At 44.1% G+C, this 26,440-nt stretch overlaps 1 protein-coding gene across 4 annotated transcripts in view; it reads left to right on the top strand.

Moving 5' to 3' along the window:
• Window positions 1–15,384: 15,384 nt before the first annotated feature.
• tle2a (TLE family member 2, transcriptional corepressor a) overlaps window positions 15,385–26,440 on the top strand; it is a 45,235-nt gene continuing 34,179 nt past the window's right edge. For 2 of the 4 annotated variants that reach the window (XM_037115291.1, XM_037115292.1), the window contains exon 1: window positions 15,390–16,059. In XM_037115291.1, coding sequence (XP_036971186.1) covers window positions 16,036–16,059 — 24 coding nt within the window. In that variant the 5' untranslated portion in view covers window positions 15,390–16,035. Of the gene's footprint in view, window positions 16,060–26,440 lie in introns of all 4 variants that reach the window. The other 2 variants (XM_037115290.1, XM_037115289.1) reach the window with 2 other exon arrangements.

Below are 26,440 nucleotides of genomic sequence, written 5' to 3' on the forward strand. Positions count from 1 at the left end.
AAAGGGTTAGTTATGAGTCGTATCAAAAAGGAAACTGCACCTGCATGTCGGTGTTGCCCTGTGGTGTTTACTGGCTGTGCCACTGTCACAAAAGGCTGTGTTAGCAACATGGCTACAGCCAGCATCCTCAAGAATTTCAATTTGACCTACAAATCCTGATCTCAGTGCAATGAAAAGGTGGAGGAAAATATTTTGTTGTGTTACTAAGTAGGCAGGTTTGGATAGTTACTGATTAAGTTGAAAGGATGCCCATCTGATTGCTCTTAACCTTGGTTTCTATCTCTTTCCCCTTCAGTAATTGACTGCATTTCAAAATGGGCTGACGCACCCAACCCTCATGGTGGAATAACACTTCATGTCAGCAATACCTGATAGATTGTGATGTTTTCCTCCCAGTTTTGTCAAATGAATGAATGAAATATGTTCTCGGCGAGGTCACTGTAATCTTGAATAAGCAATTTTCCTTGGATTTTTATTTGCACAGTAAAAGTTCTTCAGTGCACGAGTCAGAAAGTCAACATACTTGATAGTGGTGTCGTAACAAGGAGGGCACCTGTGGTTTAATCATCTGAAAGTAGTTGATGAATCCACCATCTGCTCTCAGAAACCTGATAACAGGCCTCGGTGCCCAGAAAAAGCATATTAACTCCTTTACCTCCAGTTTCACTTTGACCTGCAAAAAATGTGGTTTTATCCGCAACAGTTTCGAGTCATCCATCTTTAAGATTACAGTATCCACACTAGTACAGTAAAAGAATATTAGATTTACTTTGTGGTGTTAAAAATACCAAAATAGGACATGTAGAAAATTCCACATTAATATTTCTATTCTCGGATCTGTCTGTCCTTCCTGTAGGCAATATCTTTGAGTGTAGTGGAAAACTAAAGTCAGTGGAATTTTCTTCATTTGGCTTTACTCCTCTTAGCTCAAAACCAAAAAAGGCCTTGACACACTGCACAGTGCAGACTGGAGATTTGTCAGGAGAGACGAGGTTAAAGGTCCCAGCGATAGTTCCGACACAGATTTCGAGTACAAAGTTAAGAGCATATGGTTTGAGTGCTTGAGTGCAGCAGTGCCTAAAGACTTTTACCTCTGGAGACATTCTGTCAAGTGACTGATTCATAACGTGACTTCCTTGTGCGTTGGATGAGTTTTTGAAACAGGAATAGTTCAAACCAAGTGGAGGGCTTCCAAGGACCCAAGGATTTAGGAGGGGTTAATCAAAGAAGCGCCGCTGCCTGAGTGTGTCCAGGCCAGAGAATGGAACGCTCCACTAAAATAAACACGTATATTTATAACGAAATAAACACTGGACCCGTTGGGACATTTGTGGGAGTTTTGTTGGCAGCGCTAGCGAAAACCACTGTCGTCCCTCATTTAAAACAATATTACTCACTTACATTTTGTGAAAGTTGTGCGTACGTAGGGGCTGTTTTTTTGTTTTGTTTTTTACTGTGGTGTCAAAACAATTGGGAATGGAAGACATTAAGGTGTTTTATTTACATGACTATTTATCCATTTAGGGTCCTCTTCTTCCTCAGGCTGATTTACAAAGAGTGAGTTCACAGCTTTGTCATTAATTTCTCCCGAGGTGCATAATCCACCCCTGCTGAATGTATTGTCCTTAAGGCCTAAAAGTAAATGTACCTTGTTACATTATGAGAGACGATCACCATGGTAACCAGGGCTTATCTTGAGCTTGCTAACCAGTATGTCAGCCTGTGGTTGAAAATAGTAAAACCCGTGTATCTGAAGGATTAATCTAGAGTCCGCCCGAGGGGTTAATGAGGTGGATGAAACTGATACTCTGCCTGAAGATAGACAGACTCCTGTGGGTTTACAGTGTCTCTATAACTGTTCACCACACCGTCAGCATGCTGTGAATAACCTTTGAAATGAGTAATAATATAGCAGATTCTGGCATGTGACACAGGATCATAGTGTAATAGTCTTTCGTGCTGCATGACCTGTTGCTTTCACATCAAAATAATGTGGTGTGTGCGACAAACAAAGCAAAATAGATCATTCCTTAGAAACCATCGCAAATCATGAATGGTCGGCTCCACAGGGATGGGATTCTGTGAATGACCCAGAGCTTGGTGAGAAGTGGCTTTTGAGATGAGCGGTTTTGGGAAAAACCTCAGCACTGGAAGCAGTAAAGCATGACAGGAAAAGACTCGGCCGCCAGTATTTTGATGCTGCGGTGGACGTCGCTGACTGTTATATGCTCGAACATCCAGCCCACTTTGGTCAGTGTCCCCGTGGGCGCCGGCCCTTATGGTCTCGAGCTGGAATTTCAGGACCAGAAGCAGGAGTGAGGAATGAGTGCAGGACAGTTACAGTAAGACAATTCTGGGATCCTTGAAGCTGATTTAAAGGGACAGCTCAACCCAAAATCCAAACATGTTGTTTTCCCTCACTCAAAATGCTACAAAGTCAGCCTTGTCAGCTGTCTGCCTTCTCTAGAATATAATGTATCTAGATGGTGCTCAGCTGTGGTGCCAAAAAACACATTTGGTAGCATTTTCCTGTAGGAACGAATCTCTTTCTGTATCACTGCGATGAGGAAGAGTGCATCTGCTCATGGACGAGAGGCTACTTGACCAAGCTAATGAGCTAGCTGACATTTCAGATCAGCAAACGAGGACGCCAATCGATGCTTACATTCTGCAGTGTCACCAGCATGAGCCTCTCATCAATCATGGATATTATGGACAGACGAGCCTCATTCTCCGGACTGACAGATCATGAACCACTTACTCAAGATAATCGACAGACCTTGTGAGCAGTTCAGTGGAGGAACTACTTTCTCTCTGCCAAACTACTCCCACCAACCATATTACCCCGGAGAATAAGGCGTGCGTGTGGTCATGGACAAGAGGCTCGTGACATTGCACAGCGTAACCGTCGATGGCATCCTCTTGAGCTGTAATGTTAGTTAGCTCAGTTGGCTCCTCTCGGCTTTGAGTAGATACACTCGTCCTTGTGTGCCACGGAAATGAATGAAACTGCGCACAACAGCGTCTGTGGATTATCTCGAGTAATGATTTCTGGAGCGACACATTGCCGCTAATTTGTTCACTTGTATTTTTCTAGGCAGACAACTCCAAAAGTTGACTCACACCAAAACAATCTACATGGATAAATAGTTCTAAGGGTCTGGGGGGACAAATGTATTTTTAATTTTGGTAGTGAATTGTCCCTTTAAGGTCCAGAAATAATGAATAATTGTATTCTCTTGCATGTTCCAGCAGGTTTGGACTGAAGTTGGGGCAGCCTCAGCGGACCTTCGAGATCACAGTAGAAACAGACAGAGAGAACAAGAGAACATGGAGGCAACATGAGACGAAAAAGGGGATCAGAGGGTTATAAAGCTGAAACAGACACGGAGGAGAGCTGCTTCACTTCCGTGATCAGAGGTGGATAAATGGGAGGCACAGGCACGGTCTTGTTCTTCAACCTGTGTTAAATTTAACTTTATTATTTTGCGGCTTCCATTGAGCTGGAACTGTTTACATCCCACTTTCAGCACTCGAAGCGCTGGAGCAGCCCCTGAGAGAGTTACTTAGTGCTCCGCAGTCACACACCCGCGGTGACACGGACAGCCGGTCCTGCAGCCTTTTAGAAGCTCCTGGTGCTTCTGACCCTCTGTGTCCGAGGACACGAGGAGAATTTGTACAGAGGCCTACTACAGGAACCTTTACAGTTGTCTGAAGATCTAGTTTTGTGTCTTCCGACAATGAACATGACGCCGCAGCACCGATTTGGAGGTGTCACAGAGCGCAGCGTCTCTTACTTTCTCATGCTGCAGGCCGGTGGAGACATTTTTAGCTTGGCGCTGTATTCTAGCAATTAAAATGCCTCCAGAAATGAGCAGCTAGTCTGTTGTTTTTCTCCTCCTCCCATTATAGACAGTAGCTGGTCTTCCCGTTCCGCTGCCAAAAGTATTGCTTCTGCAAAAGAGGCCCACTAATTAACCCCTTTTCTATTCTGCACACAAACATTCACACACGTACCGACATTACTAATGCAAGTTCGTCAGCCGGTGTCACGGCCTTGTGTAATTTGAAATAACAGCACGAATATGTTATTTTATAATTAAGCCCACCAGACTCAAATCTCATGGATTGTCTGCTCTAACCCGTCTGTGCAGAGGGAATAATTTTATGATCAGAGTTTTTGAAATCATGCTGAGGTTCAATGTGTTACTCACAGACTGCATTTCAATGAGGCAGCTGCTACTGACCTTACATATTTGATCAGTTTAGGGCCCACATCCTCTGCTTTCTGAGCTTTCCTTTTAAATGTTGTGCATTAATATCAACAGGAAACCGACAGACATTTTACAAAGGTGGACATGTTTGTAGTGTGGGAGCGTCATCCTTCAAAATACTCAGCTCATTTCTCTACAGCTGTCAGGTAGCCTGTTTACATATAAATGGACCTTGAAGTTTGTTCCTATTGGACAACATCCTAGTTTCCCCTCCATTTACAATTAACTCAGTGAGAGCATTTTATTTTTAGTTTAATTTTTCCTGCCAACTGACCTGCAGCTGTTTTGCCCTCAGAACTGATCCATAGATTTAATCAAATTGGACGTATTTAGAGGGGTTTTTTTCCCCCTTTTTTTTCCCCCTGACACCTGTGATTCATTTTCCCTTCCAAAGCCATGATTAGTTTGTGGCACCTTCATATACACAACTAAGCTGTGGGAGAGTGACATTGAGACAGAGGAAGATGAGGATGAGGAGACTGGAAATGCTGATGATGATGCTGATGACAACAACAGTGATGATGACCACTAAAGTTAGCTGGCTAGTTAGCCAACCAGCTGGCCCCAGCAGTTCCTGTCCACTTCGAAATTGGTGACGTTCTGAGCTGAAAGATGTAAAAGCGACTTTTTCACTACTAAGTTAAAACAAAATAACCAAGAAAATGATATGTCAAGAAAGGAAATATTTACACTTTTATTTTTAACCAAAAATACTTAACTCATCCTAAAACAGACTTATTTCGAACTCAACATGAACTAAATGAATCTCCCCTCTGGTTTGGTCAAAATAAATCCTCAATTCACTGAGTAAAAAAATGTTTCACCCACTGCACCCATCAAGTATTCAACTTTCTTTCCATGTGTTGAACCAATAAGGTGCAGTAACTGTTCAGTGATGAGCTGGGGCTGGGTCTTTGGGCCACCAATCACTAGTTTGCAGACAGGGACCAAACCTTCATGAAGACCTAAGAATAAAGCCTGAACATGATAAAGTGATTATATCCCCCTGCTGCTGCCTCGGGACCATTTCCAGGAAGGATGAGGAAGTTGTTGCAGAAAGGTTTATTTTTCATGTCTGCTGATTTTACTTGTGATCTGAGCTGTGACCAGGACAGGTGTCTTAAAGCAATGTATTGAGAAAAAAAAATGATATTCTTGGCTCTACGATAATGTCAGGCTTTATGTCATTTCTTATCAAAATCGGATTATGGTTTGGCATTTGACTTCTTGCTATAATGCTCATATCTGGACCATCTCAACAAAATGAGAAAGTTATACTTCGTTGTCTGATAAGCAGTGAGTCAGAGCAGGTGGTTGCCACAAAGATTTTTACATTAATGCAACATCAGAAATATACCATTCAGTGTCTTGCAATTCTGTGCCTCCGGGAGTGAGCTCGGGAGATCCTTGACAGGACTGATGAGACCGCGCACACACACACACACACACACACACTTTCATAACATCATTTTCTAGAGATCAGTCCAGTTTGGACTCATCACTGCCCACACAGCCCGTGTGTTTTGCAGATTTTACACTCCCGCTTGCAATGACCCGCTGGAAAGAAAGAAGTAGTGAGTGAAACGTAGTGAGGCAGGGAGCAGTGAGCCGCTCTTGGCTGTAGTAGAGGTGGTCGTAAACAGTCTGAGGAGGTATCTGAAGCTCTCCCGTCTCCAGCTTCCAGTCTCCAGTCTCTTGGCCTTTTGCATGTTGTCTTGGACAGCAGTTCTGTGCTCGGGGGCCCGGTTGTAGGGGCCTTGTCGGATAATGGCACATTTCTTCCAGGCAGCCTTGGGACTGAGCGCCAGAGAGGGAGAGAGCTGAGGCAGCTTATCTGGCTGTGAGCCATCCTCACCACTACCACCAGTGACCCTGATGAGGGATTTATATATTTATATATTTACGCTCACACACCGCTCCTCTCGCCTCGGCAAGGGGCTTCACGTCACCCCCCCCCACACACACACACACACCTCAACCCTGCAAGTCATGCAGGACTTTATAGATTTATGATCGAGGGGAAAATGTGTCCCGCTGTGGAGCAGCAGCGACACTGAGAGGTAAACAAACCACGGGCACGTCGCTAGAGGCTGTGTGTGACAGGGCCTCTGTTGGGAAACAGCCCAAGGTCCTGTTTCAGACTGGAATGATGTCATTCCAAAGGGACCAGCGGCGCATAGTGGAGGCCACGTGGATGAATACAGGCTGTGGTTATTAATGCACAAGAGTGATCATCGAGACAGGTGGAGGTTTGTTTCTGAAAATAATATACAGTAACATGCCGTAAAGCTCACATGCATGGGCTCATACAGGGACCACCCATCTCATCAGCCGAGGACGGCACGAGCCTCTCACACAGCCAGGTTACAGTTTTTAACTCCTGACACTTTTATAATGCTGCTCTGTTATGCTTACGTTTCCAGATTTAGATTGCACAGACGTCTGTATTATCTTATGGGGCCAGAGAGAAGATACAGGCCTAGCATAACATGTGTGTGTGGATTTAACCCATCGGCGAGCTCAACACACACGATGCAAAGTGGCTCGCTCAGCGCTGACACAGCTCAAGGGACGGTAATTCACAAACAGCAACATGTTTTCCTAAATGACACTTTAACTACTTTTTTGTGGGACACTAACTGAACGGCCTGACTGGTTACTAAATCATTTACATAGAATACACACTCACTCACTCCTGTGGGGTCAACCTGAACATGTCACATAACACATTGTTGATATAGTTACTCCAACTATGGTCTGTCCTTGTGATAACATTATTTTCTGCTGACTCTTGGAACCGATATCATTCTTGCAATAAATGAAAGTAAAGGACACACATTTTCATTATTTTATTTTGGGTTACTGCTAGAATAGGTTTACATGCTTCAATGCTCAAAAAACACATCAGTCTCATACAACAGCCCTGTAGACCCCCTCCATTCTAAATGTTCTGTTTTAGCTCCTGTCTCTTTAAGGTCCTCCTGAATAGTATGTCTGCTCTGATTGGTCAGCTCACACAAGCCTGAACCAATAACAATAACAAAGCAGCTTTGCAAAATTAATTCTTACATGCCAAACAAGCCACCAAGCATAATTTATGCAAGTGTGTGACTATGTGACGTAGTGATGTCATGAAGTCACAGAACTAAAGGCAGGACCACTGACGAGGCGTTTAAGGAGCAGTGGGTTTTTTTCTGTGGGAGAGAGGAGCTTCTGTTGATGCAGACTTGGATCTTTTTAACCTTCAAGATCTTTCACAGGCACAAGAACATAATAACACTGAAGGAAAGGAAAAACAGGCAAAATTAATTCTCCTTTAAGATAATTAAATTTCTTTTTCTTGTGTAATTGTGTCGCTGCAGCAGAGAGTGAAGGACCACAAGGGGAAGTGGGAGGCCTGGGTCTGCATCGAGACCGCCAGCTGGTCTCCCCTGGAAAATACAAGAGGCCTTCCTGTGCCAGAAATCTGCAGATCGAGAGGGAATACTGAATGAAAGAAGGGAAAATGTTAGTGTGCACGCTGCCAGCCAAGAGGAAGAAGGTGGTTCATATTCCATCAAATTCAACAATCCTCTGAAGAAGGGAAGGCAAGACCTGGAGGAGGAAAAGGAAGGGAAAAAAATGTATTTACCCCAATAATAATAGGGAGACGTAAAGTGAGACAAACAAACATGTATGTGGCTGAGTTTTCTTTTTGCATGATAAAAAGCACCGCGTAAGGTAAACGTGACGGCTCAAAATATCTCTGGCTGCAATTTGACCTGAAGTTCTCTGCAGTTTGACCTTTTGACACAGCAATTAGGAGGTTAAAAAGAGAGCGAGAGAAAAGAACAAAAAAAAAAACAGGATTCAAAACTACAAGCTGGCCCCTGACAGAATGTGGGAACAACAGTGTCACCACCTAGATTGTTTCCATTGTTCAACAGTGACCGAATACATTTACTCAAGTTCAGTACAGTACAAATTTAAAGCAGGAGTAGGCAAGTTTTCAAATTCCCCACTTCCTTTTTATTTGTCCTGTGGTAATACCACTGGCATTGAATTTTTGATGCAAAGAGTTGCCAGTTATTTTGCTGGTTAACACTTTTCAACGGCTTCATCTTTAATGGTTGAAAGAGTTAAAGGGGGACTACACACTTTTGCACACATTGGTTTCATTATTAAGTGGACAATGAGCTCACTAGTTTGTGGCTGCGGTAATTTAACAGTTCACGGAGAGATAACTGTTAAACACAGCTTCACCTTCAGATGAGAAAGCAAAGGAAGAAGAAGAAGAAGAAGAAGAAGCTCCAACACCTGGTACAATGAGGTATGAACATGAAGTTACAGGTCACACGTTTTAGAATATTTTGAGAAATTGATTTAACAGAACTTTTTTATATACGTTTTATACGTTTTACAAAAGGCAGCTTTTACATGTCAGCAATTTCGAACAAAATCAAAGCTGTAACTCTTTATAACATGACAAATATTTGTGTGAACATGTGAAGGTCTGGGGATCTCACTGGGTGGTACAGAGGTTCTATAAATCAGTTTCCATTTAATTTCAGGACATATAATCGTGTCCACAGGCACCACATGGGTGAATGGTAACAGTGAAGAAGCGAGCTAAGATTTAAATTCTATTTTGACTGCTGTAATTTCTGAACTATTATTATTATTATATCAGTAAATCCGCCGGGGTAAATCCATCAGTGGTCTTGATGTTCGTGAAAACACCTGACAGTAAATCATATGATTTAACTGCATCTGTGCATCTGTGTGTTGACCTGAGAACCTGCACACATCACACCACCACACACATAAACACTTTATGAACATGCACCCTCCTGTCACTTGAATCCTCATTGACTTACTGTCAGTTTGGCATTCACAGTATAGTGGCGACACCAGGTGGTATAGAAGTGTAATTGCACTGTGCTGCTAGATACAGCAGCCTTTATCTCGATCCTCTACCTTAACCGTAGAAAGCTTTCACTCTTTACAAGTAGATATTGAATATGGAATTAATCTGCAGGCACAGTTAGGAGCTGTTTGCCAGTGTTTCCTGGACTTTTTTTTTTTTTTTTTGCTGTGCAGCAGGTAAATAACCACGGATTAAAAGTCCAAATTGCTTCTGATACTGAACAGTTCCTCTCCCCTAGCTTTAATATGAAAGAGTGCTGACTGTGACTTATGAGGCTACCTGAACAGCAGCACTGTGCCCTGGAATCACGGACAAAAGAAACACTGTGCACGCTTCCTGACAGCCTTTTTTTTTTCAGTTTTAATCTGACAGCAGTACCTCCGTTGAGCAGCAGGTGGCAGTATGGTGTAGTGATGCAGCTTGTTCGTCCACAGGTAGACACACACACACACACACACACACACACACACACACACACACACAACGGACTCTGCATCAGCGCAGTGTTTGAGTTTAGATAGGAGGGACATCATTATATTGGCTGTTATCTGCCTGTATCGAAACAAAAGTGAAGTCATTCCATTATTTAACTTACCACTCTTTAAAAATTGTGACTTATTAGCGCCATTAATTCAGGGGAAGGTTCAGAATCTCTAGTGTCATTTCGTCAAGCACAAGCACACGTTGACATCTATCGTTTATTCATCATTGGGTGCCTGTTTCTTTTTTTTCTTTTTCTTTTTTTTTTTTGTTAAAGAACAATGCTTTTTTGCTCTCAGTTTGAACATCCAACAAATCATTTAATTCTCTACCACATCTCTTGTCCTCCTCTGCATGAAAAAAGATAATTTATGTACTCTCCTGCCTGTTCTAACACACAAATTAACACCTGACCTGCACTCTCAGGCTTGCCAACACTCATGTAAAGTGGAATCCTGTGGCAGTAACTGCGCACATTTTGCCAGAGAGCATCCCTCCGCTGTGTGAGAGATGAGTGACAGCACGCGCAGAGTGCTGTCAGTAGCATTTGCAAGTCAATGCTCAGATTTAACCTCTTCACTCTCCCTTCAGTGTGGCTCCACTGCCTGAATTCAAAAACTCAGCCACTGAAGAGATGTTCTTTTTTCTCTCAGCGGCAGACTGTGAGAATATGAACCGTTGAGTTGACCTTGTCGAGAAATTCCACTGGCACATATGTAGGTTTTTTTTTTTTTTTCGTTTTTTTTTTCTGCAACAAGATGCCATGAGGAAACTTTCCTAAAAAGTTCTCTTGCTTCACCGTTACATTTTGGGACTCCAGGGCCAAATTGTGCAAGCTGGTGCTCTTTCACAGACATTTGGAAAGTCAACGGGAGATTGTGTTCCACTTCGCTGCAGAGACACACAAATCATCCCATTGTTCTGACTTATTAAGAAAATATGCCAGTGAAGAGGAGAGGTGTACTTTCCCTCTTCCTGAGGATACGATGGGACCTCTCTGCTGAAAGACAGAGCTGTTTGGTAAATACCACAGATGCAGATGATTCAGTATTGATCTCCTCGGTGTTGTGTTGTGTGGCGCGAAAGACTGAGGGAGACTTTCTGAGCGGGGAGACAATGTTACGGCACAACACTGGAATTCCCAGATACACATGCCTGTGGGCGTAAATGTGTCAGCGTCTGTTTTATGTGTGCGTACGTGTGTGTATGTGTGTCACAGAGGGTATTTATTTGTATCTGCCTGCAAGGAGGAGAGTGAGGTGTGTGTGTGTGTGTGTGTGTGAGTGTGTGTGTGTGTGTGTGTGTGTGTGTGTGTGTTACTACATCTGTGCGTGTGACTGTGTGTGTGTGTGTGTTACTATATCTGTGTGTGTGTGTGTGTGTGTGTGTGTGTGTGTGTGTGTGTGTGTGTGTGTGTGTGTGTGTGTGTGTGCATGTGAGCATAGCTGCTGCTGATGTGGGTCATTACCCCTTCCTTCTCCCAGGGGCCATGCAGCAGGAGAGGACAGAAGGGGAGGGGATGGATGGAGGGGTGTGGGGGCAGGGGGGGATGGGAAAAAAGGAGGGTGGTAGAGTGGGAGGTTGAGGAGGAGGAGGGAGGGGTTGAGAGTTTGTCTGTGTGTGTGTGTGTGTGTGTGTGTGTGTGTGTGTGTGTGTGTGTGTGTGTGTGTGCGTGTGCGTGCGCGTGCGTGCGTGTGCGTGCGTGTGGATGTGTGTGTGTTAGAGGAAGGTGGGGAGGGAGAGGTTACCCCAGAGGAGTTGAGACCAATAAATCACGGTGTGTCTCTGCGCTGACACCCAGCTTGTCTGATGAGGGACAGGGAAGGGCTTGGGGGGGGGGCAAAATGAGGTAGGGGGTGGGGGTGACAGTGGGGGGTGGGGGGGCACCACTGTGACAACACTGTGGCCTTGTCTTCATGTCACTCAAGCCCACGCTGGGCAGGAGCCATTCCCGACCCCATCCCGGAGGCACTGGGGGAATTGGGGAGAGGTGGCGGTGCCGGGAAGGGTGGGGAGCAAATAGGGACGCCACAAAACCAGGAGTTTATGACCCCAGCTAAAGCCCCGTCCTCCAGTACGATCCTTTATCCCGTGGGATGTCATTTGATGAATTGAGCAAAGTAAAGGAACAATCCCCTCTTTAACTTGCCTCCTGGGCTCCGTTTAATCGTATTCTATTGCTTATTTTGAAATGAAATGTCTTTTTTTTTAAGGTCTGTTGTGCAGGATTTAGAGGGATGTATTGGAAGAAGTTTAATATGGTATTGATCATTTTATTTTTCATTAGAGTAAAATCACCTGAAACAGAGAATCCTTGTGCTTTTGTCACCTTAGAATGAGCCTTTAATACCTACAGAGGTGGAAGGTCGTCTTCCAGGGAGTCAGCCATGTTGTGGTTGTTGTTGTGGGGCAGCTGTGGCTCAGGGGCAGGGCCAGCATCTTGTTATTGGAAGGTCGCTGGTTCAATCCCCCTGGTCTGCATGTTGAAGTGTCCTTGGGCAAGACACTGAACCCCAAACTGCTCCTGATGCGCTGGTTGGCACCTCTGCTAAATGCCCTAAATGTAAATGGTTGAACCTGTGTACCTACTTCAGATGTGTAGCGTAGCAGCTACAAGTAGCCATTTCAGCTAAATAAACAGATGAAAATAAAAGTATTTATGAAATCAATTTGAGATCTCTGGGCTTCCGTAGAATGTTTTATGCTATACAAGCTGTAAGGAGCCACTCAGTGTTTTTTCTTTTGGTTGTTTTATTACATTTTAAAACAAGTCTCTATCTACCTCTGTTGTATAGGAGAATAATGCAACACTGATTTGCCGTGAAGCTCCAGAACTTTTTTTTGTGTGCGACTACAAAACTCAACTCCACTTCCCAACGGCACTTGGGTGGGTCGAGACACAGTGTAGCCGCAATCTCAAAATGCGGCATGCCTTGTAGCTCCAGTGCATAGCTGGCTGGTGCACAGTTATGGGTCTGGAGAAATGCTCTCTGATTCTGAGGGTCTGCATCCAATACCTGATGTTTACCCTCAGTATTTAACATAGCGCTTCCCGGAAAATCAATAGTACAAGTAGCTCCAGATCAAATATGCCAAAGTTATAGGGTAATAAACACACCGGCAGCAGCACCACTGCTCATTCTGCTGTGGTTCAAGTGTATTTTTCCTCTGCGCTTGATTTTTAGAGGGTTTCTGCAACTTACATTTTTGTTGTTTTTTTTTAGTTTTTTTGATGGGATTTCAGAGCACAATCCCACAAGCATCAGACTGAGTGAAGCGTATTGATCCAAACTGTCTCGTGGTGCTGCCTCCCAATGAACAAAAGACATCATCAGTTCATCATCTGTCCAGCAGACCTTATCCTCTGTTATCAGGGCATCATCTAGTGCTAATACCATCCTCACGTGTTTGTCGGCGACCGCAAGGGGATTAAGTTTCGTGGGAAGCAAAGTTGTTTTTCATCACCTCATTTGAAAGGACACTCCCTCGTGATGTTTTTTCTTTTTCTTTTTTTCTGCCACTCAGTAATAATTTGCCTGCTGCATGGATAACTGGTGGTTGTGGTTGTTAAGAGATGCTGCTACCGCTCCCTCGGGCCGTTTTCCACAGCCTCGCCCTCCGAGGCAGGTGTGCGTAGGTGAGCGTGTGTTTAGTTACTCAAGTCTGACACGATTGTCTCTTTACAACCTCACGCGGCCGAGCTGAAACCAAAAGCTCCCGCAGCCTTACGACCATTGTGTCCCGTCCCTACCGTGGGGCCACTTTGATGTCCCGCTGCTCTGAGAGAAGGGCACCGTGGACCTGGTGTATTTAATCACTGGAGCTCAGCCAACACACACGCACACACACACACCCAGCACACTCCTTCATCTGACCTGCCAATAGCAATAATATGTGTCCTTCACTTATCATTTTCTATCATCTATATTATTATGCCTCCCCCCAGCACGATGCTGCCTCATACATCCTGTGCACCCCCAGCCGGGCAGGCACCCCTGCACCCACCTCCAAACACACACACACACACACACACACACACACCACCATGAAACATCTCCCCGTGCAGCAGCAGCAGACTGCAAAGCACTGCATTCCTCATGACTTTCTTTTTCTAATAAATGTGATCCCAGAAATCCGGGAGGGAGACCAGTGCTGTGCATTAAAATTCATGGGAAAAAATGGCAATAAAATCTTTCTTTCTCTCCCTCTCCCTCCCGTTCCCTCGTTCCCTCTCCCACTTGCTCCCCTCACCCTTCCCTCTTTTTCATTCCCTCACTTGTCTGCTCACACACACACATACACACACACACACACTCTTTTTTTTCATCACCCATGTGCACTCTCCCTCTCGTTCAATCTCTAACCCTCCTACTGGCTCGTCTTTCTCAGCATCCCCCCTGCTGTCCTTCATCCTTTATTCTCTTCCTCCTCCCACCCTCCCTCCCTCCCACCCCCCACCTCTCTGTCTCTTTCTCACACACACACACACACACACACACACACACACACACATACACACACCCGCACATATCCACACAAACACACGTACACACACCCATCTATATTTTCCAACTCCACCTCTGGCAGGTTGTGATTTCCACTGTCAGAAATTGCTTTTTCAATATCTCTCTCTCTAATTATGAGCCCCGCCAAAGGGGTCGTGCCACCAGAATACCAATTTTTCCACCATTTCTCCCTTCGTCTACAGAATAATCCCCCCCTCGTCCCCCCCACCGCACCTCTTCCTCCTCCCCACCCCCCCTTTTTTTTCCAGGTAACAACAATGCACAGGTTCAATACATGGGCCATGCAATCGTCGCAGCATTATCGCAGCTGTTTGTGTGGGGTGTCTGGCGCCTTTCTCCAGCTCTTATTTAGATCTTCTCTGTCTTTTCTTGTCCCGGTCAGTTCCCCTGTGATCATGATTAATTTTTTGACTTCCAGAAAACGAGCAGAATGATACAGAAGTTAGAGCTCGAGTCTATTTATTTCCACATCAACAAGGACAAAAAAGCGTGCGATTTTTCTCAATGCATTGACGGGCTTGTGGTGGAGAAAAAGGAAAACCACTGAATCCTGATACAGCCACCACCAACACCAGCCCCTCAATCACTCCCGGTGCCCAGGAAGGGGTTAACCTCACACAGCAAGTTGTAGCTCCGCTTGATTGACGTGCGGAGCGCTGTGCTCCCCGCGCCCGCCAATCAGCGAACGGTCAGCGCGCCCCACGTGGGTCCCGCTCGACGCTTATTGGCTCGCTATGGCAGTGTTTACTGTGCCGAGGCCGAGCCCCACGTGGAGATTTTTCATTCAATCACTGAATATTTCCTCTGCAGCCCTTCGTCCTAAATACATTTCTGTGCACTTTCCCCCCCCAAAATCAAAAAAAATTAAAATTCTCCCTGATGCGTGGATAGATTTTTTTTTTCAATTACATGACTTCACGAGGATGAAGCTAATTACAATGCAGCAGCAGCAGCAACGAGAGGTTCCCCCCCGCAAACATCATGAGGCTATTTGAAGAGCAGCATTGTGTGATATTCTCTCAGAATTAAGGCTGGATTGGATGCTTCTTGATACAAAAAAGGAAAAAAAACACATTAGGTTACTAATTCTGATAAAACAAACTGTGGAGTGAGTGGGGGGTGGGTGCTAAGCCAGTGTCTTTAGCTGAACCCCCCCCCCTTCCTCCCTCCCTCCTCCTCCTCCTTAAAGAAAGCTACTCATATGTTATGTCCCATTGAGGATCAGAGAAGGGGGGAGTGAGAGAAGTGAGGGACTGGGGAGTGTTGTGTGTGTGTATGTGTGTGTGTGAAAAGAGTGCAGAGACAAAAGAGGCTGCGGCTGCATTCAATGTGCCGGTGGTGTGTCCGTCTCCGAAGCCACAAGCAGAAACCACATCCCCCCCCCCCCTTCTCTCTCTCTCTGGCCCTTTTTTTATGCTACACACGGCGGCGACGAGGAGGAGATACCGGAGAGGGGAAACCGACTGCGTTATTCGCTGGAAGTTGAGGACTCGGAAGGGAAAAGCTTCCCTTCCTTAGGACCGGGTGTTCCTCCGCCGTCGTCGTCCCCCCTCCCCAACACTCACTACTACACGTCGAGCGGTGCGGCGCGGCGCGGTGCGGTTTTGGGGTTGGAGATATAACCCAGAACAAAGGAGTGTTGGAGCGAGGAATGAGCGAGCCGAGACTAGCTTCGCCTCTGCCTTTGAAAGCGGGCCAAATGCCTCTCTGAGACCGACAAGAAGCGCATCGGCGGCCGCTCGCGTTTCTCGACGAAGAAGCCTTTTCCGCCCCGGGAAGCGAGAAAGAAGAAGGGCGAATTCGAGGGAAGGGACACGCAGAGAGGGAGACGCACAAGTCGGCGGCTACAATGTTCCCTCAAAACCGACCACCGGTGAGTAGGCTACGCTACTATGAAGCGGTCTAACACGCCTTTATTTTTAACCGGGTTATTGTTTCAAACCCGGAACCTCCGTTGAATACGACGTGTGTGTATGTGTGTGGTGATTATTTAAACCCGTATTGGACCTCTAGTTATAGCCTCAGTGAGAAAGTACAAGCCGAAATTGTTTGTCTTTGTCATCCTTACGCTGTATTTCCGGGGACTCCTTTTTGTGTTGAGGGCTCCTTCATAGTCTCTAATGTGTGATCTTTGTTTTCATGAAGGTCAGGGAGGTGTATCTTTAGTCCACCTTTAAACGGCGTCCAACTTTGCTGAGTGGCTTTGTGTGTGTGTGTGTGTGTGTGTGTGTGTGTGTGTGTGTGTGAACCTCATGTCCTTGGTGCCCACCTCCGCCGGTTTAGAAACATGGAGCCTCCTTTCTATTTCCACACCATTGTGGAGTTGACCCAGATGATGAAGTGTGTGTGTTTGTTTGTCCCTTTTCCTCGCACAGGAGGGGTGAGGAGGGTGGAGGGGGGGGTGAGTCAGCTATGGCTTGTTGACACCTTCACTCAATGATCTGCCCCTCTCAAGCACCACTCACCCCCCCCCAAAAAAAATCTGCCTCCTTCTTCTTATTTCTTCTATTTCAAGGAAAGATTGGAGACTAGAAGCTAATCCAGTATGTGGCTGTAAAAAAAGGAAAAGAGAGTGGACTGAAATCAGCATGCTGTCTGTGTTTGGAGACGGATCTCCACGAGAGAGAGATATTCATGCTGCACGGCTTTAATTTGTTTTAGTCGAGTAAGGTGGAGAGCTTTTGAGCGGACTGAAATACATAAACACTGGTCCTCCAGCTGTGTGAAGTATCAATTAAGACCTGCTCATTTGCCTAACCCTCATCCACATCCCTCCACCCCCACCCCTGACAGTGTTTTGACATTCATGTCCCATGCATTGGAGCCAGATTAAGCCCACTGTGACGTATAACTTAATGTGAATGCGAGTGTGTGTTTGTGCGTGAGAGCCACTTTAATTAATTCTGCATTGTTGGTGTGTTTGCAGAATGCTTAAATTGCACTACCACGATGCATTGCAACTTTTATTTCACCCCGTACTTCCTCAGAGTGATTCCTGCGAATCCCCTCTACACAAACATACAGCACACACACAAACACAAACACACACACACACAGCAGCTGTGTATGTAGTGTAGTCGACTGCAGGAAGGCAGGGCAGGAGGCAGACTGTGGGTCTGTGGTTTGCACTGTAAACCCAATCCCTCTCATCCAGCCTCTCCTCGCTGTGTTCCTGTGAGAGCTCCAAACCACATCTTAATGTATGGGCAGGCGTCCCAGGGCGAGAGGAGCAGACTGCGGCGGGTCTGGGTGGAATGTTTAGGCCAGCGGCCTCGTTTCATTTCAACCTCTCTGCAGATCTCAGCAGCACCATCGGCCCATCAGTAGATCTTGTTTGCACCTCGGAGTGAAGGGCCACTCAACCCGGCAAACTGTTTAATCTCTGAAATGTAAGACTGGCAGGAGCCTGTCATCACTGGCTACTGGTCTGCTGTGAAGGATGTGACCCATATATTACATAAATACCTGACCCATATTAACAAATGTATAGCTGTTCTTCATGTAGAAAATTACTGGGTGAACGTTCAGATCTCAAACAAGAGGTTGTGGCATCTGGCACATAATGAAACTTGCGTGTTTATCAGTTCTTACAACAAATCTTCTTAAGATTGTTCAGGTAAAATATGAACTTGGTGATAACTTTATTTCTGGGCTAAACTGTTTCCACCACATAGAGCACATGCGTATAGTCATCATTTCTTTTTATATCTATGGTGTGAAGTTAGGGCTGGAAGAAAACTCTGATTCTTAAATGCATCTCAAATCTCCTGAATTGTCTCAATGTGAAGATATACATTTTCAAACCCAGGTCTCAACATCACAATTCTATATAACAATTTTGTGCTGAGTGTTTACGTTTTTCTTAATGCTGAACGAAATGGATGATGAACTAGGGTTGCAACTAATGATTATCTCCATTATAGATTAATCTAGATACAGTGTCAATTAGGAAAACAATCATCCTCCCAGAGTCCAAAGTGAAACCCAAAGACACATAGTGTTATAAATGACCAAGATAAGCAGCAAATTCTTATATTTATGAAGCTGCAACCAGCGAATGTTTGACATTTTAGCTAAAAAAAAAAAAGACTAAATCACTGCTCAATCAGTTATTAAGATTATCAGAGTGGGCAATTCATTTAATTATTGCATTCTATCAATGACCTGTAGCTTATTGCTTCGTCACTGGTAGTCTTAACACATTATAAACTAGGCCACTTCTTGAGTTTTGGTGAGGATGACTGAGCATGAGCAAAGATAATGGAAAAAATCTGTTTATTTTAATGATGGCAATTAAACTATGTTTTTCAAGTACTAAATGAGAATTTAATAAAACACAGAAATTAAACATATTTAGTTGCTTAAAGATGCATCAAGTATTGTTTTATAAAAGCATTGTTGCTCTCTGATGAGGTGCCTAGAGATTACTATCCCTTAAAGTGCAATGCAAACATCTGTAATCGAACATCTTGCACACTCCGTTTATGTCCTGACTAAATACAGAAACATACCCAAGCCTCACAAGAGATTCATAATCTAATTATGTGAACAGACGCAATGACACTATGGTGCCTACATGACATAAACACAACAGAGGAGCGTTCTTGAAAATGCTTCAGGCCTTCGTATGTGCTCAGATGGTTTTTGGGATTTTTGCCAGATAAAGTAGACTAGCTGAGAAGTGTATAGGACATGGCAGGCATGGCCAGCTGTCTTAAAGCCTTAATTTTCTTTCAGTTCCACCACAGTGACAGAAACCTACAAGGCTGAAAGTGGGTGAGGAAGAAAGCATCCAAGCAGAATATATAAAATTGTATTCAAATCAGAGACTACCAACTTGTTTTGTTGGCCTGTAATGATACTAACCATTGATTTAAAGATCCCTCTGTTGCCAAAGCGGATCTAATCTGTGGGAGATAATTTAATTGTCAGTGAGTGTTCAAATACATCCAACCCTCTCCAAGGTCACAATAAGATTATTCATAATATTAGCAACAGTCCGCTACAACCATGTTATCCTGAACAGTACCCTGGGCTGGGGGAGGGGTTTGCTTTAGGACTACTAATGTGAGTGAATCCTGGAAGTTCTTGCTGTCATTCATACCCATTTCGACAGTGTGCTTTTAAGCTATCATGGCAAACAGTGATCTCACAGCTCTCTAAGACGTCATACCATTTTAACCACTGATTTGGTTGCTACCCAGACTGTCCTCTGTAAACATTCATTAAACTTTTCAGAGCTTCTTCTGGTTCAACATAGACTTAGCTGCTATATGTACAAATGGTAACTGTAGGGGTTGGTACACACAGTTTGGATGTGTTTGCTCCGGTCTTTTCTTCCAAATGCGTTGGATTGGATCATACACTTCATCTGGATTTGTTTATGACTGATTGTCTGACTGTTGCTCGTGCCTGTCCCAGTGGATTATCTTGAAAAGCTCATTTTTATGTAGCTCAGTCCCCAGGGACTTAAACACATTCAGATGCCAAAGTCAGACATTTGGCTTAATATTTGTCTTTATCAGTTCCTGCTCTAGCATTGTAGACCCTTTCTTTGTTATCATATAATGAGTTAGCTTCACCTAAGAAGTGGAATCTAAAACCAAACCAGCAGTGCAATATTACAAATTGAATGTTCGCTGTTGAACAAATCTTGGCGGATGTTTACCGTTGTCCATTTGATCTGATATTCAAAGCGACATCCGGGGACTTTACTCCACAACATGTAGACCTTGGAGCACTGTCACTGTACTTATTATTACAATACTGTAACAATAACCATTAGCCAATGACAAACAATAAATGTATATATTTTCTTAAATATTTATGACATTTCTGCATTAAAAAGGTTCAAAAACCACTAGACTTTTGGTATACTGTTGTGTACTTGGATTATAAACCCAGAGAAATTGGTAATTTCTTTCAAGGGAATGTGCCTTTGATTTGGTTGTGGTCATGTAACATAAACATTTCTCCCCCGGTCACGTCATATAGATTTTCATTGACAATGGTAGCTTTTTAACAATGATATATTAACTTCAAAAAGTCATCATACTACGTCTTTTGTTTTCATTGTTTTGATTGAGAGGCCTTTAGCAGACCTAACAAGTTCATTCTTAATGTAAAGATCCAAAAAGTGCCCAATTCTGAACTTAACACAGTCCTAAGTTTTTTCAAAATGCTGATAGTTTTTAAGCGAGACCACCTAAACAGAGTGTCATGACCAAGACCAGAGTGTATTGAAACAGAGACAAGACCAAGACTTTGAGGTTGAGACCAAGTCGAGACCAAGACTAGTGCGAGCCCCACACTCCATGACACACTTACAGTAAAAAAAAAAAAAGTGAAGTTTAATCTATGTGGCGTTTCCTCTTATCATCCCAATCACTTCAAGGACGGTTCTTCTAAATTAATATCTAATCAGTGGAGATAGATATGGTCAGGTAGGAGACACAGGCTGTTGTGGGGAGAGCACTTTAGTAGCTGAGATGAGATCTTTTCCTCTCTGTCCTCAAAGCGAGCCTCCACTCTCCCAGTCCTAGCATGCTTTTAGCTCTTTATCACCACTGTTGTCCAGTGGTGAGAGTGTGGCTATCGATCAGGAGCCCGCCTGCTTTGCTCAGGCACCGATTAGATTGGGTGAGAGAGAGAGAGAGTGGGAAGGCAGAAGAAAATGAAGGAAAAGAGGCTGAAGGGATCTCGCGTTTACACAAGCTGTTGTGGAGTTGTGTCTCAGTGGAGGGAACAAACGAGCGGAGGGGGTTACCTAATAAAAGAAGGCACCTCCAGCAATTAAGCCAGCTGACAGGCAAACTGTGGCGCTTCGCTAATGTGGGCTGACAGCAGGGAAATTTGAATAACGAGGCTTGCGGGAGGAAGGAGAGAGGAATGAGGAGGTGGAGGGGTTGTGGGGGGACTGAAGAAGAGAGATGTGTGGCGCTAATGAAACAGGTGCTTGGCAGCCCCTCCCCTCTAAGTGCAGGAATCATTGAGAGATTATCAGCATGCTTCAGCCAAGCCAATAGCCACCTGATGTAAGGTTGGAGGATTGGGATGGGGGGGGGTGCGACGAACAACGAACCCGCGTCTTTTCTTCCCACCCGTAAGCCACTTCAACGACCCAAATCACAGCTGAATGTTGACAGTCGTGTTTGAATGATTTGATATAATCTTTAACTTCAAACACTTTTGAGGAAGGACAGTTTATTGGTCTACATGTCTCAAGGACCCTCAGAGACGGGGAGGTGTGTGTTTTTTGGCATGTGTGGGTGGATACTCAAAGATGCACATCCAGGAATGTTATTCTGGGTTAGACCTACTGTCACTGTGTCCTTGGTGGTAGTTGGATGAGAGGCGAGCAGAAGAGAGAGGACTTGGTGGGTGTTTACTCTGATGATCGACTCTGTGGGTAAGCAGTGTAATTAGTGGCCTGACTAATGAGCTATATGAAGGGAGGCAACAGCACAGCATCTTCCCAGCTAAAAGAGACAGACAGGGAGATCCAACTCCGATTAAACAAATAAAAAAACTGTGATCTTAACACTTGGCACGGTATTTTTACATTTTTTTTCATTTTTTCAGCCCTGTTGGCAGTATGACTCTAGGGATGGCAGTGAGTCAGTCGATCCCACGCTTTGGTACAGACCGTAATATCTCAACAACATTTGGCTGGATTGACATGGAATTGTGTACATGTGTTGATGGTGCCCAGAGGATGAATCCTAAGTGTTGGCACCTTCTGTGGCTCCAGCAAGTCAGAGTTTCAATTAAAATGCATTATGTTTCAACAGCTACTGTACGATCAGCTCGAAATTGGAGGATGAATGCCAGTCATTTTTATGGTGCGTCTGACTTTTTATCCAGTGGCAGTAAGTTAAAATAGACATGCGTTCAAAATGATCTTTTCTACTAAACATACCCTTGTTGTACATGGGACCAAAAATCTTAGCGATGATCAGAATTTAAATTTGGTTGCAAGACCGCTAAATTTAGCTCAGAGTACTAAACTTTACACTAACCTTTACATGATTTTTCAAGAACAACCATGACATGAGCTGACCTGGGCCTCTTATGAGTTGGTAAGGAACAACTCATACATATTTCTGTTATGGTATTTACGTTGTAAATCAACAGTTTCATCATGATATGCTATGATACCATTTCTTTGGATGACTAAGATATTTGCTGGGGTCATAAAGCCACGATACAATTTTTTGTAATATGAAACCATATCGTCTGTCCATTTAACTCGGTCAGTTATAGAAGAAACTACCACCACCTTTCTTTTCAGATTTTGGTGATAAAAGAGAAGATGATTAATAATTGTGAAGTAAAGTTTACATAAATCCACAAAAAACTTGGCTTTAACAAAAAGAACTTTTAAAAGAACTATAAAAATGTGGGTCTATTATCTGTCAAGGAGACAAAAAACATTTTTTTTGCTAGTCCCATTATTAGTTTAGGCCTGTGGCATTTTACATTGCATAAATTAGCTCTGCAGCAAAGTGACTTTCATGCAAAATAAACTCACTGCTGGTTTAAATCACCACACATCCTAGACAAAAAACAAGGTATTACTGACAATTAGTCATCCATCAGCTTTTTCCTGCTCCAAACTATCATACCAGCCACACAAAATCCACTGTTGGTCAACCGCTAGTTAGCTGTTACGATGTTGGCATTTAGCTCAAAGCACCACTTTGCCAGGACAGTCTCAAAACGCAATGGCATAGCTGTCGACTCTTTATCTATTGTTGTGAACAGGCGAAATTTGATGTTGAGTTTAAACTTGTTTTGCCACCAGTGGAGTTGAGTGTTGGTTTCATGCTTGGTTTTCCGATCAAAGCCGAGCTAGATCAGTGTGCAGCAGGATCTGTAATGAGGGAAGCTATACAGCAGAAAATAAACAACAAACATTACAAAGTAGTGGGAGCGTCTTTGTAAGAAAGAACTTGAAAGACTTGTCTTTTTCTTCTTCATTGCTGCATGTGAAAAATGCATTTTCAGTGGTGGAAATTGCAAAAGAAAGATGGGAAAATGTGAGAGGTCATCCAAGAGAAACCTACTTCCCTCCTCAATCCCCTCCAGTCATACAAAAAGACACAGAAGGAGTGTTCCTACATGAAAACCTCATATTCCTCTGGTCACAGAACCACATCATAATGGTGATGGCCCCTGCCCTGCTCCATTAGCAAATTATGTATAACTATGGGTCAGAGCGGCTAGTGCGGATTGGGACACATCTTGCGGATTGCCATTAATGTTGACGTAGGACCTGCAGTCGTGTGTGAATACAATAAAGTGCATGTGTGCTTGTAAATACTTGTGGAAAACTGCGTCGTGCACAAATCCACTTAGTGTTTGTAGTGGGCATGTGTGGGCGTGTAGTCGCGTCTGTGTGTGTGTACGCGTGCACATGTTTTTGTGAGGGTGGGGGGTTGGAGCAAGGATGTGAGGTCATAGTGGTTTGTTGCTTGCGGTGTAATTAGAGGTAACTCAAATGAAAACAGGAATGATTTCATTCAGTGATTGCCACACTGTTAACGGTCCCTTCATGTCACCCTTCAACATGTTTTTCTGCTCCTTTTTTTATGCACACACATTTTGCCGTGCATTCACATGGAGTGTTTGCATTCATGGCTTTCTGACCTTGGATATAATGCATGTGAAGAACATGTAACCTGATCTGTGGTTGAAGTTGAGCTGTTTCTCATCCGTTGGCACATGTAAAACAGTGTACTGGATTGTTTCCTATCCAACACCACTAAAGGGATGTGAGGTCTGATTTAAATCATTTCTATTCCTGTAGATGACTCGTTCACACTCTCTCTCTCATCCCCTCATCATCAGGGCTTCATTTAATCATTGCAATTGACTTAGGCCCTCCAGGGCTGAGAGAGAGATTAGTGTGTGTATATGTGTGTGTGTATATATATGTGCTTGCCTATACACCTATACATCTGATGTGACAGGGTCATATCTGGTATTTTATTCATTTAGCTCAATGCAATAGGTGCCCTTACACCACCAAATTTAGCCTATAGCTTTCCCAGCTGGCTCTCAGGCCTGGGACATGTCACAGTGGTGGTGCTGGACTGCTCAGGGCCTGTAAACACCTCCCCACTGATTACTCTAAACCGATGAGTAATCAGATGATCTCTAATCATATCAGAGAAAAGCGCTTGCCGTCCAACCTCATGCAATCCGTCCATCGTATTACAGAACCTGACTCTACGCCTGTATGAGCCGCACAAGATCTAGCCTGTAATTGTGTAACAGCGATTTTCAGTCTATGTAAGCTTTGTTCAAGGGCAGACGGCATGTCTCTTGTTTGCCTTCGGGCCGGGACACGGCCAAGAGGGACGGAATAACTGAGTGTTGGATTATCAGGTGAGGCTCCCAGCCTAGATCCATTCCCAGAAGTCACCAGGTCAGCTCGACGACCTGACCTCTCATTTTAAAGCCTGCTCAGCTGTTTGCTGGATCAGAAGTCGGGGCAGACTAATAGCTGTGGTTGGTGGGAGGAAAAGGGCTATAAATGCTGGGATGGGTTCCATGATTTTCCTGTGTTTCAGAGATGGCATCCATCACATGCGTCCAGTCTAGTCTGGTGTGATTCATCATAACAAACCTAACCAGCAGACTGGAGTTGTGCATACGGTCCTGAGTGGCTGAGCCAGCAGAGAGACAGTGGTTTTTCCATTACCTTTTTAAAAACCTGAAAATAGACCATTTGGGCCTCCATTTTAAAAAAAAAAAAAAAAAAAAAAATTGTGAGGAAGATGCTCCCTCTCCTCTCACCTGTCCTCTGGAGACATGACCATGTTAAAAAAGAAAGCCATGAAATATGAGGGGAGTGATAAATAGGAGAGATGGGAGGGATGGTCGCTTCTTTCTTCCTTCTTCCATCCTCCTATAAAATGGCCTTGGTGCTCTTTTTCTTCCCCTTGTGAAGAGTAATTGCTCTGTGTGTATGTGTGTGCGTCTAAGTTGTGTGAAACAGGAGGGGTGTGTGTGTGTGTGTGTGTGTGTGTGTGTGTGTGTGTGTGTGTGCGTAATCATGGGTTTTTGTGTGAGAAAAGAAGTGTGCATGTGTGAGCAACACTCAGAAAATGTGTGTGTGTAATGGTTGGTTTTGTGTAAAGGAAAAGGGGTGTGTGTGTGTGTGTGTGGCTGTCTGTGCTCTAGGAGGGGATCTGGCCGACAGATTGAGAGCAGCTTGTTAGAAAGAGGAACAATGAGGCCACAGCCCCTCTCCTATCTTCTCTTTTGGTCCTTTCTTTTCTTCTTCTCTCTCCTCTGTCTTTTTTCTCTTCTGTTATTTTCATTTCCTTTCAAAATAGATTCTCAGTTTTTTCGTCATTTTCTCTGTATATTTTTTGACTTTTGGGTAAAGAATTTGTTAGCCTTGCCCATATTATCTTTCCAATTTTACTTTCTATTTCATCTTTCTTTTATTCTCTTCCATCTCTTCTCTTTATTCTACTCACATCTTTCCGTCTTTTTTTTCTCCTCTGTCTGTATTTTCTTTGATAATGTTTCACCTGCTGAAACACCTTCTGCTTTTTCTTTGTCAATTCATCTCACACAGTCACTTAAAATTTCCTTACACATGCATGTACAAACTGTAGACGCGGGCACGCTCTGCTCTCGTCATGCCGACATGCAGATGCCCCAAGCATCTTTCATATTCCCCCCCACGGCATTCTTTTTGGCGCTGGAGTTGAGCGATGTTGTGATTAACTTGTTCATTAAACATCATTAACCCATGACAGGAATCGTTGATGTGAGACTTGTGTTGCTGCTGTTGTTCAGGCCTGCCCACATGTACGCCCACTGTCTTTGAACTCTGAAGAGTGGGCAGGTTGTTTTTGTAGCCATTTTATTCTCATCATCCCTTTTTTAGCATTATGTCCTTACTTGTGCAACATAAATTCACAAAAAAGGACCCCTTTTCAACTAAGATGGTTCAGGTGCTGGTTCAGAGCCAGTGCCGACTCTGGAACCAGTTCTTTGTGTTTCAACAGATAAAGAACTGGCTCTCAGCCAGGACAACGGGTTCCAGATTGACTGGTGGAGACTGGTCTTTGCTGGTCTAGAACAAAGAACCACTTACTTCAGGGGCTGGGGGTTGGGTTATCAAGACCGAGGACCAACTAAAACTGCTCATAATCGCCACTAAAAACCAGAGATGGTGTATCGTGTTCTGACTTTGGGAGACCAAACCAAACATTTTCTCTCTGGATGCCAAATCA

The sequence above is a fragment of the Acanthopagrus latus genome, chromosome 11, assembly GCF_904848185.1.
Source record: "Acanthopagrus latus isolate v.2019 chromosome 11, fAcaLat1.1, whole genome shotgun sequence".
In the NCBI taxonomy this organism is placed as follows: Eukaryota; Metazoa; Chordata; class Actinopteri; order Spariformes; family Sparidae; genus Acanthopagrus; species Acanthopagrus latus.